Source organism: Pinus tabuliformis, chromosome 9 (assembly GCF_031772625.1).
Source record: "Pinus tabuliformis cultivar Carrire ecotype Pingquan chromosome 9, CPIR1, whole genome shotgun sequence".
In the NCBI taxonomy this organism is placed as follows: domain Eukaryota; kingdom Viridiplantae; phylum Streptophyta; class Pinopsida; order Pinales; family Pinaceae; genus Pinus; species Pinus tabuliformis.
In genome coordinates, this window is record NC_142307.1 from 1,965,257,563 (window position 1) to 1,965,275,175 (window position 17,613).

Genomic DNA, 17,613 nt, shown 5'->3' on the forward strand with positions numbered 1-17,613 from the left:
GCATAAAGAAATGAGGTGAAAATTATTGGATTCAATTTCTCTTTTCAATTGGGAGCCAATATTTAAAAGGTGGCATTGACAAGGGAAAGAATTGATGCTAATCTCCTAGATTCCTTGACCACTTATAGGATCTCCTACCCTATGAATGTTCAACAAGCTTAGAAAATGTTTTTTGTTAAACCATGTAATCCTAAAACTTTATTTTTTGGCATGCTCATCATAGCTTCTTCTACCTCCACAAGGAATATTTATTGCATGAGTGCCTCATTATGTTCAACTTTGATCGATGGAGGTATTTGTCGAGATATCTTCCATATTGCATCCAAATGATTTGGTTGTGGCTCTAACATCAAAATTTTGTAATAAGATACCAATTCCCCCTTAATGCCTTGGTGCTCTGTGATTATCCTTCTATTACTATCTAGGAGAGAGGAGATTCAATTATGATGATCATGAATTATCATCAATTTATGAAAAAGCTTAATGTTTTTCTTTCCTTCCTACAACCAGCTAACATGGCAATTTGTAGCCATAAAATATATTCCTTGACTTCATTGTCCTTCTAACCAATTGAGGACATTTGCCTCCTCTAACACTATCTCCTCCGTCCTTCCTTCCAAAATTATTCTTTTCTAAATTTGTTACATTATATCTTCGAGGGCATGCTTTAGTTAAAATATATTTCCAAAATCCTCTTCATTCCATTTTTTTATCTTATCTTTGAGATATTTTAACTTTTGTTGAAACCTATACATTGTTTTTCCTTTTTATAAAATCTTCTTCCATCTACCAACTTATTTCTTTTTCCATGAATGAGAGCTGTGAAAGCTAGAAGCTTTCAAAATGGAAGGGACAATTATTTGGGTTGGCTTTGAAATCTATTTCCAAACAAATCAACCAATGGTTCAAGCCCACACAAGGAAGGATGGAAGAATCCGGAAATAAATAATTTTCGAAAAAAGATTTAGAATGAGGAAGTAATCAAGCCATGAAGTTATTTTATGACTTCCCCTTTTTCTAATATTCCAAGTAAAGGTTCCATTGATTGTATGCCCAACATTCACTCTTAGGTTCTTCATCGTGTCTTTGAAATACTCTACCTCGTTGTCTAGATGCTTTATCCCTCCTCTTGTTTCTTTCAACGACCTTATAAGGTTGAAATCTTCTCTTATTATCCATAGGTCCCCTACTAGGATGGGTCCTAGATTACATATATTCTAATGGAAAAGAAAATTCCCCTACCAAATGAGGTTCATAGACATTGGTTATGCAACTGATTTCAACTAAACCAATTAACTAAAATTGGGTTAAGAGAATTCATGGGGCCACCATTGAGTTTATTATATTCACCTAAGCCAATTCCAAATCAAATCCAAACCCCTTGTGTGACCATAAGAATCCAAGGTTGATGATCGATATCCTTTCTTGAACACTAAGAAGCAATTTCACTTTTTTTCTCACTAGAACAAATAATTTTTTGAAATAATATCATACTATGTATTTCTATGTGGATCCATTCTATAAGAAACCTTTTCTTTCATTTGCAATTGAGGCCTATGATGTTCCAAGATATTATATTCATGATTTTTTTAGTTGGGAGGACGGAAATTCCTCCATCATAAGTGTAATTTTCCTTGAATTGACCAACATCTCTCCAACTTCTTGGATTACTTCCTTATTGATTTTACCAACTAATTTTTTCCCTCATTGAAAATATTAGCGGGATCTTCAAAAGTATGAGTGTGAATACCGAGATAGGGGTTAGAAGCACTAGAGCTTCCATACCTTGAGATAAGGTGTGTGAAGCATCTCAGCTTGTTGACCTAAGATAGTTTGTGGGTGCTTAGCTTTCCATGCTACTACCAAGGATGAAAACTTTTGTTCATTGAGATATGTTGCTACCATGACATCATATGTATCATGTTCCTCCTTTTCTGACATGATCATCTACATTTTCAAAGGATTTTTTGATTTTCTTCTTGAGTCTTCTATGCTTCCTCTATTGGAGTTGTTTGCAATTTGGGATTGTCTCCTTCTTCTACCATGGGGATCTCTTGAACTTCACCTTGTACCAAGGTGTTCTCATGGAAGGCTAAAGACTTAAACTTGTTTTTATATCTAGGGTAAGGCTAAAGACTCAAACTTTTTTTTAAATCTAGGGTTTTCTACTGAGGTTGCTACCACTTGGGATTGCATATTCCTTCTCCTTAAAGAGACTTTCTCAAATACATCTTGGTCCTTTTGACAAAATTGATGTGCAAGCAATTCTTTTGGAACAAGACGGAAGTATCAAAATAGGTTCTTATACCCATAGCAATGACGACACTAGAAAGGAACATGTTTTTAGTCTAATAGCTACTTCCAAATAATTTCTTGATAAGAGATGTCTATTGAAGAGAGTAAATGATGAGAAATATTCATATAGACATAGATTTTTGAATAGGAGGTGTGTCCTCCATTTTTTGTAGCCTTAGAACCTTTACAAAGTTGCATATGGAATTTCCAATGCCCTCGAGGGTTTCTTCCTCCCAAAACTCTCTTGGGAGAGAGAAAAATTCAACCCATATTGATGAAACTAATAAATATTCCTTTTTTTCGATTCTATATCTCCCCCCCCCCCCCCCCCCCCCCAAAATCACATGAAGATTCTTACATTTATTTAGAAAAAGGACTACCATCAAAATCCTCATTATATCCTTAATATTTGTTAAAATTACTATGAAAAAACCATTGACTCCTAGCTCAAAGTCCATTTTCCCCTTAGGTTTTCAATTGTTTCAGATCCACCAAATCAAGGCCTTTTTTTAAGGCCACATTCTTATAAACTTGTATCTCAAAGCATGATATTGCATAATTTGAATATTTTTTTTTGATATTAATTCATATTTCAGGTCCTACATTGCCTTTGGTAAGTAGTTTCCTTGATTGTGATTATGCTAGTATGCACACATTGGGGCTTCCTAGAATAAGAGCTTCCCTTACCCTCTCCAACTAAGTTTGCAAGTGGTTTCCAACAACCAGATGTTTGGAATGGATTACTAGTTCATTTGGTGTCATGATTGTCCCTTAATATGACGTTATTGTAGGAGGGGGACGAGCCCCCTCCTATGGCATAGGCCATGGATGATGCAACAATAGAAAAGCCCATCGATATCAGACGTAAACACTAGCTAAACAAATCAATGCTATGTGTAGAGAATTTATATTTAGTTAACTTTATAAAATAATAAGAATTTATCGTGGATGTGGGTTACTAATAAATTTAACTTGTATTAATATTAAATTTGATTTCAAATCCCTTATTAGGTGCAAATGAGATTAAGTGAAAGTTTTGGGCATTTTTTATGACATAGAAACATGCCTCATAATACAATTGCTTAATTAAAATACAACAATAAACAACATTTCCAATAAAATATTATTCATTTTTTATTTAGCAAAGAAAAGTTCAAAGTTTAGATATAACATTTTATATATTAAATATCTATGTTTCCATGTTGGCTTGAGAGATTTGAATGAATTTCCTATCAAATTTTATCATTACAATTCAATTGTTTATGACTTTACTCATCAGAGTTTTATTGATCCTATAGCACTCTCCAAACAGTCTTCTCTTGAAAGGTAAAAATTCCAAGAATTTGTTTATGCATGCCCTAATGAGAAAACAAATCAAACCATAACCATATTAATGTTGAAGATAATACAGAGTGTTTGTCAAAAAATGTAATTCAATCAAATCGAAAATGATCTATGTCATTACTTATATTTCCTTAAGTGATAATGGGAGGTGACCACTAGCATGAAATTCCACTAGCTGCATAAGAGAAAGCAAACTAACCTTTAACTACACCAAAATCTAGTTAGACCAAACTTTTAGTCAGTGGTGGATGTTCACCATAAAAACATATTAGAGAAGCCGAGGAAAACAATTGAACCAAACTCTAAATGTTAAAAACTTGTAAGCATAATTAAATTCTACTATAGAGAATTTAAAGGAGTAACTGCATGGATTAATGGGTTGTTATATTTGTGTCTGTCTACAAAAATTCATAATTATATACCATTGATTTCATCATTACCACCATATCAATGTAGATCCTCATCCCACCATTGTCCACCCTCTAGCAAGTGATGCGCAATGGCTTACACAAATGTATACCTTCATCTCACATGTGGGAAGTAGGTGATAAGGTGTGCAAGTGTGAAATCCAAAACTACAAAACATCATATGAATAATTAGGCCCAATCTGCATCCATGGGGTCTTGGATAGACGATGATCAGGTGCACTGTTAAGGAACTTCTAGATGTTAAGTCACCAATTCAATTCCCCGCCCTTTTTGGTTGTTATTGTTGGACATGAACATGATGTAGCCTCACCAATGCCAAACTTACAAAAAAAAAACTAGGCCTAATCTACATCAGAGAATGTAAGAAAAGTAAAATTTCATGATTAGTGTTTATGTGCTGAAAAATTATCAAATTTATGACAACCCATCACTTAATATTGAATGTTGTTCCAAAAAAATATCCACATTGTATCAAAGTCATTTTCCATCAACAATACCAAAAAGTTATTAACATCATATAAAAAATAATTAACTATTAAACTCAAACTTAGAATGTATGGCACCAAAACCACAAATGATGTTAGTATCACAATGAAAAAGAAAATACTATGATAATGATTTGAATACTTACAACTAAAACCAATGTCGAGGTTAAACAAAATTTTGGAGTGAGTAATACTTTATATCTGATGAGGTGTAAACTAGTTGGTTTGAGTGGGCTTTAGTCCCTGCCAAGTCTCAGGTTGAAACAATATGGGAGGGGATGAGGATAGAAGCCACTTTGGGGGAATCAAAATATCCAAAGGGGTGTCCAAGCTCGATCGAGCCTCCTAAAATCTTGGTGCTATCATCCCACCGTGGATTAATTGGTTTTCTTCCATCCAATAAATAGGCTAACCCTGGCTTAGGCTCAACATAGTCACACAAAACAAAAGTAATACTTTATAAAAAAATCCTACTCCTATTAAAAGAAAAATACTAAGCAACCCCTTACTGTAAACAAAAACAATAACTAATAAGAATATGGGGCAGTAAACGTGAGGAGAAAAATAAAACTATTATCTTACAATATAATTAAAAAAATTTGTGATAAAAAATACTTATCTTGATTAGTAGTCAATTCAATTTATATTAAAATTGAATTAATATTTGTCTTTAAATTTATTAAAAATCCACAAAAAAAATATTATTATATTTTTGTAAACAAATTTTTATATTATTTATATATATAACTGTCAATTAAAATTATTTTTGGTGGTTGGGCATAATGAATATATATATATTATTTTTTTTTTTTTTTTTTTTTTTTTTCTGGATAAAGACTATTCTATTAAAAAGATAAAAAAAAATATTTACAGAGAGGATTAAACCTCTGAGGGGGCCGTAGCCTGCCCATCGCCAAAAAGACTATTGCAGGTAGCAAGCTTCATTCCTTTTACAAAATTGAGAGTTTTAGAAGCGAGAATTGTAGTGAGCTTGAGAGACAAAAAACTAGACTGTTCTATAGGTGATCGAAGCTTCAGAGGTAGCTGATCACTTACAAAAATGCTATCCTTTAAAACTGCTATTACAAAAAGATCCAAAACCAGACTTTTGACCTGAAGACTGTAGTATTTCATGCTGATATCAAAAGAAGCCGGAGACATGCACATAATGAACCATGGGAACATAACACGAGTACCAGAAATCAGAAGAGGGATTGCTGTCATGACACTAGAGCCAGAAGTCTTTAAACCTGCGGAGGAGAGCCTGTCGCGTCCACGTTTGCCTGGTTGGGGGAGCCAATCCAGGTCACCATTACATTGTCTTCAGCTTCCATCATACTGCCTTCTGGAGGAAGAACAAGATTCAGAACGCTTCCAGAAAGGCGCGCTGGTTCACAAGCAAGAATTTTCTCTTGTGGTGAAGCTGGCTGGGGTTGAGGGTCTTCCTGAAGGCCATCCTCGTGCTGCACGGAAGTGTCATTGAGGACTACTCCAGCCATGTCACCCTGAAAGTCGCTTGTATTCTGAGACTGAGACTGAGCCCTGGAGGTTTCATCCGAGCTTATAAGCTCATCTTCCTCCTCCGAGAAGATAACAGTAATAGTGGCTGAGATTAGAGGCTTATTGAGCCTACTTCTGAACTTGAACCGGGTAGTTTGAAAGGAGCTATTCAGAGAGGGCCGAGAATGATCAGAGGGCGGAGAGGATGGAGAGGCAGAGGCTAAAGGAGTGATGCTTTGAGGGGCAGAGCCACCACGACCCCGAGAAACTCCACGAGAACCTGAATTGCTTCCACGCCGGGGGACGCCGCGTCGACGAGCCATTACAGGGTGCGCAGGCAGCTTGGGTGAGTAGGGAGACCGAAGCTGGGGGGAAGGCGACCAGACACAGGCTGAATGAACCCAGTTAAAGGACCAGACACCTGCGTGATAAACCCAATTGCTAGACTCGCCACAGGTGGAATAGACCAGGTTAAGAAACCAGGCACAGGCAGAATAAACCCAGTGAGTAGACCAGACACAGGCGGAGAAAACCAAATCAATAGACCAGACACAGGCAGAATGAAACAGGTTAAGAAGCCAGAGGGGCTTCCATACACCCTGAGCTGCGCAGGGGTGCTGAAAGCATAACGAGCAGAGGAAAACCAGATTGCAGATGTCTGAAAATCTCGTATCGAATGAGCCATGATTAAAGCACGCCATGATTAAATCCCTTGTCTGAAGATCTCGAATCGAATGAACCATAAATGCTGTGACCAGAGCCTTGATATCACATACCGTAAACTGCTGGATCCGTCCAAGTGTGTGGACAGCTGCCTCTGTCGCATGCATTGTGATTAACACGCAGTTATTACACCCGCATCCGGGTGTTGGGCATAATGAATGTTATCTCTTTCTCCCAAAATCAATTCCTTATGAGTAACATAATGATGAGAAATATTACTATAAAAATTATGTACTTATAAATATTATTATATAACCTTCATTCAAGGATGAAAAATAATAATAATAATTATAGTACACACAACTACCAGATAATAAAGTGATCCCCACATATATATATTAGAATGATTTGGTGGGTCTATTGTGCAAATATGTGTGATTTGTTGGTGGAGTCTATGATTTAAAAAGGCGAAAAACAATTGAATCTGGTTTGTTTCTCGAACTCATTATTAGAGACATTGTCATAATAAATGTCACCCAATGGGTCTTCATTTCTCCCTGAAATATCGAACCCAGCAAATATTTAAAAGCCCTCCCAAATAGGATTAAAAAATTAAAAGAAATCACTTAGTGTATAAGGAAGTCTCTATCTATAAGGTCTTCCAAAGAACAATTTAAAAAATAAAGGAAGTCTCCTAGCGTAGAAGGAAATATCATACAATTATTATAAAATAAGTCTCTAATTTGAAATCATTGTTGTCTCATATTCCCTGCAATGTGAAGAAAAGTGGTGACAAAGATACGTAGGTCAGAGTTCAAAGATGGGATGAGGCGCCAAAGGGCATGCTTAGTCATTAAATTTATAATCTTCAAAGAGAAAATGACGATCCACCTCTGAATTCTCATTTCATGATTAGACTTTGGCTTGCATAACACCACTTAATGTAATAATTATTATTATTATGGAATCATTATAATAATATTATCTTTTATTGTATAATAATTTTATTATTTATGATTTATTTTACTTATAATTATTATTTATATAATATTCATAGTTGCAAACTATGTATTTAATTTTTGTTGTATTTAAATTTTTTTGTTTTATATTAATTTATAAATAATATTTATGCTTCTAAATTTTATTATAAATATTCATAATAATTTTTTTTTTATTTATTAAAAATTATATAGTTAATATTTTATTTAATAAAAAAATTAAATTAAATCATAGTAAAGATCAAATGAAAAGCATAAATCAAGAGAAGTAGTTTTAATTAGGGAATTCATATCTATAAATGGAGTGATCAAATTAGTGGAATTAAATGTGTTATAATTTCATTGGAATTTGTTTTGGATTCAATTCAATTTTTTTTGTGGGGATTAAATGGTAGCATGAATTAAACCACTTAGAAGGAGAAAATTTTTTCAAATCAATAGAATTAAGTATTAAATTCATTAAATGATAATAAATTTAAAAGTAAATTTATTAAATATTAATCAATTTAAAAGAAGGAGCAAGTCTCTCGATCGATCAATGAGGGAGGGCTCTGGAGAATGGAGATGGTTAGGGTTTCGATCCCTGGGCAGTGGGCGGAACCGCGCACAGGCCTCGGTTAGGTGAACGAGGTCAGAAGCCCTGCACAGCTGCCGTCGCGGGGAACTTCCTTGCAGCTTCGTTTAACTGGCAGGTGGAGGTTTCACGAGGTTTTGGCATATGTTTCCGTCTTGAAAGTTAAACTCTATACTGTTACCTTCATTCGCCTGTTTGTCCGTTTCCAACAACAAGTTTACCGTGAAGGTTACCTAGTTTGACTGTCGGTTGCATTGAAACGGGTCCAACCATGGTAAACCCCGCCGAGTTTTTAGCCCTGGACCCAGAGGTAGAAGACCTCCTCTCCATGTGGGGGAAGGATGTCACTGAACACAACGTGGAACATTATTTTGGCCCCTTTGAACTTCCTAGTCTGGAGGCGTTATCTCAGGTGGAAAAACAACAGTTTTTGTCTCATGGGAAGGAGACGGGTCATGGGGTACTTATTTCTGGTTCAGAGGGAGCATCCACACCAGCCGCGAAAGCAATAGTGCCGGGAGGGGAGAATGTGGGTGGTCTGTCTACTGACCCAAAAGGAAAATCTACGTTTGGGCGGTTTATAGCCCACAAGGGTTTGGGGAACATTTCCCACTTAGGGCTTTCAGCTGGTAAGGTACATTCTCGGGCTCAAGGAGGTAATACTACACTTTCGAGGGCTTCCCTTCCAAGAGATCCTCAAAATCACATAGATAATGCAGCAAGGGATCCCGGGGTTTCTTTTGTAGGGGGGCTGGCAGTCTCTGATGGGCAGGGGTCGGACTTCTTCCACAATGGGAATGACGAACCGGGGTCTTTGGGCCAGATCCCGGCTCAGCCGGAGACAGATCCCCTTTTGGGCACGGCACAGCTAACCCCTGCGAGGAACGAGGGTCGAAAGGGCATAAGAACGCCGGAGGAAGAGTGTAGATACAAAGGAGAGAAGAGAAAGCCGCAAAGACCCATAGGATCCCAGGCGATTGCTGACAATTTGATCCTTGGGATGGAGGTGTCCATGATAGAAGCCATAGCTGTAGCAGATTGCACCCCGGTTGGCAGGGCCAGAGGTAAGAAACTCACATCTGTTTTTTTACAAGAATGGGGTGAGAAATGCTTTGTATCAGATAACCCATTACAGTTTGAAGCATTAGTACTTGCTAAGGGATGGTTTAAGCTTCGATTCGAAGATAGAGAAGCGGCAGACTGGGTACTTCAGCGGAATTGGCACATAGGGAACATTCCAGTTCTGCTAAAGAGATGGACCCCTCTTTTTGATGCTATTAAGGAGCGAATGGACGAGTTTCCAGTCTGGGTGCGAGCTCCGGGATTACCTTCCTTCCTTTGGACAGAGGAAGTATTCAAAACTATTGGTAACAGATTGGGGGTTTATATGGAAGCGGATATGTCATTTTTGACTACAAAGAACAGGGCAATAGCTCGCATACTTGTAATGCTCAACCCGAGTGGAGGATTGGCGCAAAAAATCAACCTACAATTCGGTGACTATGTATACGAGCAGATACTAGATTATGAGTACTTGCCATTCAGATGCCATCAGTGCCATGAGTATGGGCACTTGGCAAAAGATTGCCCACAGTTGAGAAGAAGGCGACATTTCCGAAGGACTACAACTAATAGAGATAATGCACAAGCAGAGGTTCAGAGGCCGTTGGAGCACGAAGGGCCGGAAACACAAGTAACAAGGAATATGGAGCCGGAGGAGAATGTAAAGGAGACAGCGGACGAAGGATATCAATCTCAGGAGGCTGCTGTGGTACATGACATGAATCCGGAGGTAGCTGCGGAGGAGACCAATACAGAAGCGGATGCGGAGGAAGGGCTCGCTGAGGAAGAAAATGCAAATCCTGATCAAAACAACGAACTGGAAAACGGTATGTCTTCCGGGACTTCTATTCCTTCTCTTATTCCTCCTGAACAAAAATCTGTTAATGTAAATATTGCTTCTCTATCAAATCAAGAGCAAGTTAATTTTAATGATGATATTATGGACCATACAATGACATGTCCGAGTGTGGAAACCATAGTCGAAACTTTACCGTCATTGGATATAAATTGTGAAGATAAATGGCCTCCCCTTTCCCTTCCTGTAACCCGACCTCTTTGCCCTTATAACCTGAGATCATCGGGAGGGAACCTTGAGGATCGGGGGTCTGTAGGGGGTTTGGGACCAATACATTTACATAACAGTACCAAAAACAAATGAGGAAGGAAATCAGACATGTCAAAGGCAAAACTTAAAGCCAAATTGGATGTGGCAGATGGAAAACAACATTCGATCACGGGGGTTCTTAGAGCAGTTCTTCCCCCAGAGGGTGTTATTAAATGATCTTGACATCTTGGAATTGCAGAGGTTTGGCCAGTAAGCCGAAAAAACTGGCCTTGAAAGATTGGATAACTAATTCTAAACTAGATGTTATTTTTCTGCAAGAAACTCTGGGGAAGGCTTCTGAGATTGAACCGATGCTTAAAACCCTACTCCCAGGGTGGGTTTTCACTGCTATGGATGCCTCTGGCCATTCGGGGGGCATTGCAATTGGGTATAGAGAAGGGAGGGTTAAAGCCATCAACCGCTGGGGGATGAAAAATGTATTGGGCATAGAGATTATATCCCCAGACTTCTCTTTTCCCATCACCCTTGTAAATATCTATGGGCCTTGTCAAGAAAGGGAATCTTTCTGGGAAGAATTGATGACAAAAACCATTATGAACTCACAGCTGATGATCATGGGAGGTGACTTAAATTTTTCTATGGGTAGGGCTGAAGCTTGGGGCCCTTCTGCGAGAGAAGACCCCCTTACTGATTTTTTCTTTAACCTCATCATGGAGAAGAATCTAATTGATCCCTCCCCAACTAAGCTGAAGCCTACATGGAGAAATCGCAGAGTAGGAGAAGGACGGATTGCCAAAAGGATAGACCGCTTTCTTTTAACGGAGTCTTTATCTTCTAAAGCTCCTCTGATCAGACAGTGGGTGGAGGAAATAGGGAATTCAGATCATTTCCCAATTTTCTTAGACATATCTATTCCTCCTCACAAACCACCGGCTCCTTTTAAATTCAATCCTGCTTGGCTTCAAGACCCCACATATGGCAACCTGTTTAGAGAAACTTGGGAACACCCTGATCCCAATGCTGGAGAGGATAAATGTTTTTTATTCATGGAGAATTTAAAAAGATTGAAGAAAGCTACAATTTCCTGGGCTAAAGACAGAAAATTAAAACAAAATGAGGAGTTGATCAGTATAAGGGAGGAGCTGAAGCAGTTGGAGAGTATGGACACAGATGGATACTCATCACAGGTTTCAAAGGACAGAATATTTCAACTGGAAAAACAACAAAACAAAATTCTGTTGGATAGGGAGGAAGAGTGGAGGATTAAAAGTAGGGCAATTTGGCTAAAATCTGGAGATGAGAATACTAGGTTTTTCCATAATTTTGCAAAAGGAAGGAAATCTTCAAATACTATCTGGCACCTTAAATATGAAGAAGGGAGAGAAGTCAGTTCCTTTCCAGAGCTTTCTGGTTTAGGAAAAAGACATTTTCAAAATATCTTTGCAGATCCGGGAGAGGCTACCATCGCAGAAGTTTTCAAAACTGTGCAATGTTTTCCTAGATTCATTGAGGAAGATGAAGCAGAAGACCTCTCAGTCCCGGTCACTAAGGAGGAGATTGAAACAGCTATGAAGCTTATGGGCAAAGACAAAAGCCCAGGCCCTGATGGCTGGACTATAGAATTGTTTCTCCATTTTTTTGAACAGATTGGAACAGAGATAACTGATGTAGTTGAAAAATCCAGATTGAAAGGAGTTGTCTACAGACCCTTTAACTCTACTTTTATCGCCCTAATTCCCAAGAAGGATGAGCCAGACAGTTTTGAGGACTTTAGACCTATCTCTTTATGTAATTGTATTTACAAGATTATTTCGAAGGTTATAGCACTCAGAATCGCACCAATCCTGTCAAGGAATATATCAATGGAACAATTTGGGTTCCTGGATGGCAGACAGATCCATGAAGCCATTGGGGTTGCTCAGGAGGTTATCCACAGTGTCAAAATGAAGAAAAAGAAGGGAGTTGTTCTTAAAATTGACCTTTCCAAAGCATATGATAGAATCAGCTGGATATATCTAAGGATGCTACTAACACATGTGGGCTTCAGCTATCCTTTCGTCAGTTGGATCATGGGGTGCTTCACAAATGTTAGCTTTGCTGTTTTGGTCAACGGAGCAGCCTCCCCCTTCTTCAACAGCCAGAGAGGCCTCAGACAAGGGTGCCCATTGTCCCCCCTCCTGTTCCTCCTTGTGGCAGAAGGGCTCAGTAGACTGATTCACAAAGCCAGAAGAGAGGGAAAGGTAAAAGGTATCGAGGTTGCAATTAATCTCTTCATCACCCACCTTCTTTTTGTTGATGATATTTTGATTTTCACTAATGGTACTGGTAGTGAATTAAAGGAGTTAAATGGCATCTTTGATCTATTTCTAAAAGCAACAGGAATGCAGATAAATTCTGGGAAATCACAAGTTTGTATGGCAGATTTTGAAAGAAGGAGAAGAAATCAAATGGCTGAACTATTTCCTTTCACTAGTCAACCTCTGGAAGTTCCATTCAAATATCTGGGCTTTTGGTTAAAGCCTGATGCCTACAAAAAAGATGATTGGAACTGGCTCATAGCAAAGATAGAAACCCGAATATCTCACTGGAGCTTTAGATGGCTGTCCAGAGCTGGTAGATTGACCCTTATTAAATCAGTCCTATTAGCTATCCCAGTGTATTGGGCAGCCCTAACTTGGATCCCCAAAGGAGTTATGGAGAAAATTAGAAGAATTTGTTGCAGATTCCTATGGGCAGGCAACAAGGATTCATCGGGTTTACCATGGGTGGCTTGGGACAAAGTCGCCAGACCTAAAGAATGGGGAGGATGGGGGATAAAAAGACTCCCAGAGTTCAGCATCTCATTAGCAGCAAAATCAGGGTGGAGGCTAATAACCATGGAAAATTTGTGGACCAGGGTGGTGAAAAGGAAGTATATAGATCCAATGCCTTTGGAAGATTGGATCCGGAGTCAAAACAAGAAGGTAAAAAATCCTTCAGCAGTCTGGAAGGCCACGGTGGAAGCCTTTTCAGTGATAGAGCAAGGACTAGCTTGGAAAGTGGGAGATGGGAGACAGGTCAGGATTAGCAGGGATCCTTGGATAGGATGCAATGAAGATTATGCCCTATCCCCAGGACTTCTTCGACACCTTGATTCAAAAGGTATTTCATCACTAAATCAGGTGGAAAAAGTGGGTCAGTCCACGATCTGGGGACAGGCCTGGAAGGACGATGAAGAACTCGGGTTAAACATTAGATGGAAGAATGAATGGGCGGGCTTCATTAAAGAATTGCAAAGATCAAATATCAGGATTAAGGATGAACCTGATTGCTTGTTATGGGCACATAGCAATTCTGGGGAGTATTCTCCTAAAGATGGTTATTCTTTTCTAATGGGAAAGAAAGGCTGGGGAGTTCCGGATTGGTGGGCAAAAGATATATGGAAATTAAAATGCCCTGCTAAGTCTAGGCTCTTTCTTTGGTGCATACTAAAAAGGAAGGTTCCAACATGGGAAACTTTACAGAAAAGGTTTTTATTTGGGCCAGGGCGATGCCCCTTATGTAAATCTGATGAGGAAACCACCAATCACCTCTTCACCACCTGTGCTCTCTCAAGGAAGATCTGGGAGGAGGTCACTGCTCTTCTTAAGGTTAAAGCTCAGTGGGGGCAAGATCCTTTGGATGATGCTTGGAGGAAATGGTGGAAATCCTATCCGGAAGGGAATATGAGGAACCTGCCACTTCTTTTCTGTTGGGGAGTTTGGCTCGCTAGAAACAAGAGTCTGTTTCATGATAAGAATACACCTTCCTCTGTTACAACTACTAATATCTCAGCCATTTATTCAACTTTGCCTCCTCCCGAGGACAAAAATTCCAAAGCAAAACAAAAACATATCAATATTCAGGAGGGTATTTCGTGTGGTTATTTTGATGGGGCTTCCCAAAATAATAGAGCTGGAGCAGGGCTGTATATCCACATCAATCCGGAACATTCTTTAAAAGCTTCTGTTGGTTTGGGTACTGGCACAAACAACTTTGCTGAACTTTCGGCCTTGAGATACCTCTTATGCTGGCTTCATTACAGAAACATCAACACCATACAGATTTTTGGAGACTCACAAAATGTCATAAATTGGGTCAATGGAAATGCAAATTGTCAAAACCAGATTTTGAAAACAATTGTTGAAGAAATTTCTTATCTGAAGACTTTATTTAACAGATTTTCAATTTGCCATATATACAGGGACAGGAATGAGGAGGCAGATCAGCTATCTAAGGCTGGTCTACAACAGGATCCGGGCAGCTGGGCGATAGAAGAGACCAGACAGGGGCAGTCTTTCCGAACAGACCAGCCCCCTTATGCACAGGCTCTTTGATCTAAGTATAGATCGACATTTTTGACAGCTTTTTTCTCAGATTTTGTATATCGGCTTTTGTCTTTGTATATATTTTTTCCTTTTCAGACTTCAGTACCGGCTTATAGCATATAGATATCAGACTATATGTTAACTTTTTGTATATATTTGCACTGGATGACAGACATTTACAGTTTTTGGTTTATTTGGGGTTGTTTATCCTTCTGAGAAGGTGACCCCAGGATTACTTATGTCATGTTCTTATACTGTTTTTACATCCTCCTGGGAGGAAGACTCCATCAGTTTTACATATATCAGCAGAATAGCTCCCTATGGGTTGAGCAGAATGTGTTCTTATTAAGCCACTTCATGGCTTTTGAACAATATGTACAAAAACTTTTTACAGTATTAATAAAAAGTTGTGCTTTTTTCCTCGGAAAAAATCAATTTAAAAGAAAAAGAGTAAGAAAAAAATTCATTAAATGATAATAAATTTATTAAATGTTAACAAATTTAAAAGAAAAAGAGTAAGAAAAAAACTTAGGTCTATTTATAGATTTTATCATAAATAGATTTGAAATTTTGGGATTCACCTCTAGATATTGTTATATAAATGATAATAAATTTAAAAGTAAATTTATTAAATATTAACAAATTTAAAAGAAAAAAAGTAACAAAAAAAAATCATTAAATGATAATAAATTTAAAAGTAAATTTATTAAATGTTAACAAATTTAAAACTATGTCTCTTTATAGATTTTATCATAAATAGATTTGAAATTTTGGGATTCACTTCTAGATATTGTTACATAAGTAGGTTATTGAATGAAATATATAATTAACAATTTAGATTCAAGTAGGAGGTTAATAATTGAAAATAAAACCTTAAATCTAAAAAATAAGTCAATTGTAATCATCAAATCTGAAATATAGTTATGAAATACATAAAAAAAAAATGAATTTTAATATTTTTATTAAAAAAAAATTACACTTACACTCAAACATGTTTACCTTAACTATGATTATAAATTAAGATATTCAATCATATTAATTTCATGTAAAAAAATAATTCTATTTTTTTTTTTTTTTTTTTTTGTTTTAGGGCAGTGTCAAACTATTTATTAGACGGAAGAACAATCTATCCATAGTGGGATCAAACTTGAACACCCATTCGAATATTTTATTTTCCCAAAAGTGATTTACATCCTCAACTTCTTCTTATAAAATTTGATAACTACAATTACTTTTAATTAAATATAATTGATAATAATTCAATTAAAAAATTATTATATCTTTATCTTTATGATAATTCAATTATTTATTTTATTTTAAATTAGAGTTAGACATTATACACAAACAATTTACTCATACAAAAGAAAATATCTTTTTAAAATTAGATTATTAATTATTTGTGACATGTTATATTGTTTTTTATTTTGGTCAACAAGTTTTGGCTTTCAATTTAAACATGAAGTTTTTTAAAGTTTCATAAACATTAAATTGAATATTTTGAAAATTAAAAAATATTTTTTTTTAAATATAAATTGATTTTTTCTAATTGGTTAATGACTATATATATATATAAAAAGAAATCTAAAAACAAATTATATGGTTTGACATAATTTGGCAGTTCGGCAGTTCGGCAGTTTAACTGTTACCACCACTTCCGGGTAATGTAAGTAGTATTGCATAATATAGCTTAAAAAATGTTATTTATATTGGATTGACTCCCATTTTAAGCAAAAGGAATCCATGACCACTCAATTTATTAAGAAGGTCGAAGGCTCTGCCCCCAGGCCCATGGGGGTAATTTGATGTTTTCCAAATTAAAGATCTATTGATCAAGATCACTTATTCTCTTTGTGACCAAAATGACCCCTCCACCAGATAAGTCACTTAGGAAGGCTACCTTTTATTACTTAATTTATTTCTGACACAGCATATAAGTTATATGATTACAATCTCTAAGTTCAACTATTTAGCACCCATCTCCGCCGATTACTTGGTTCAGTTAGTGGTGTTGTTCCTTCAAGTTCCTTAGTGGTGTTGTTCCTTCAAGTTCCTTAGCACATGTTTCCATCTACCTCTAGTCGTCATTGAAATAGAAAATTCTTTGTTTATGTTGCAAGAAAATTCTTTGTTTATGTTGCAATATATATTAAATACATCTGGTCACATATTATTCCCATAGTGATATTTTAATTATAATGGTGAAGTATGAAGGGTAATGCTTCAAGAAAATTCTTTGTTTATGTTGCAATATATATTAAATACATCTGGTCACATATTATTCCCATAGTGATATTTTAATTATAATGGTGAAGTATGAAGGGTAATGCTTGGTTTTAACAATACAATAAGTTAATGTTAAAGTACGAAGAGAAAGAATTATTTAGTAAATATTATTATATATGTGGTCTTCCCAAATAGATGCTAATGTGAATGTATTGGGGTTAATAAATAATAATAATGATATAATCTTTTCATGTTGAACTAATTTGAATAATATTAATATTTTCATTTATATATTATTTTTTTTTATAAATTTTAATGTTAAAGTATTAAAATTGATGATTAGTTTTAGTAATATAATAATGATTTTAATAATATTATTTTTTATATAAGAATTAATTTATATATTATAATTATCAAATTTCTTATTATTAGTCCCTGCCGGGGACTATAAGCGATCGATAGATCGCTGACTTAGGGTTGACCGCGGCGAGATCGGGAAATATTTGGGCGTTTTCCTAAGTGAGAATAAGGTTTACGGGGCGGCAACGGTTGGGGGTCTTATTACGCGCTTTGCATGGTTCGAGGCGACTGGCACGTGGCGCGCGTGAGGGGCACGTGGTTGCATGCG

The 17,613-nt window shown here is 36.7% G+C and overlaps 1 protein-coding gene across 1 annotated transcript; it reads left to right on the top strand.

Moving 5' to 3' along the window:
- Positions 1 to 8,559: 8,559 nt before the first annotated feature.
- Positions 8,560 to 14,771, top strand: LOC149156857 (uncharacterized). The gene is made up of 3 exons (XM_089444887.1): positions 8,560 to 10,454; positions 10,655 to 12,083; positions 12,312 to 14,771. The coding sequence occupies exons 1-3, from the start codon at positions 8,560 to 8,562 to the stop codon at positions 14,769 to 14,771; spliced, it is 5,784 nt and encodes a 1,927-aa protein (XP_089301013.1).
- The last annotated feature ends 2,842 nt before the right edge of the window (positions 14,772 to 17,613 follow it).

Bases quoted from the DNA above. Each gene is read 5' to 3' on its own strand.
- LOC149156857 (XM_089444887.1), top strand. From the start codon at position 8,560: ATGGTAAACCCCGCCGAGTTTTTAGCCCTGGACCCAGAGGTAGAAGAC. The intron at 10,455-10,654 runs GTCTGTAGGGGG...TTGGAATTGCAG, and splicing joins GGGAACCTTGAGGATCGGGG to AGGTTTGGCCAGTAAGCCGA. The intron at 12,084-12,311 runs GTAGTTGAAAAA...GATGGCAGACAG, and splicing joins TTGGAACAGAGATAACTGAT to ATCCATGAAGCCATTGGGGT.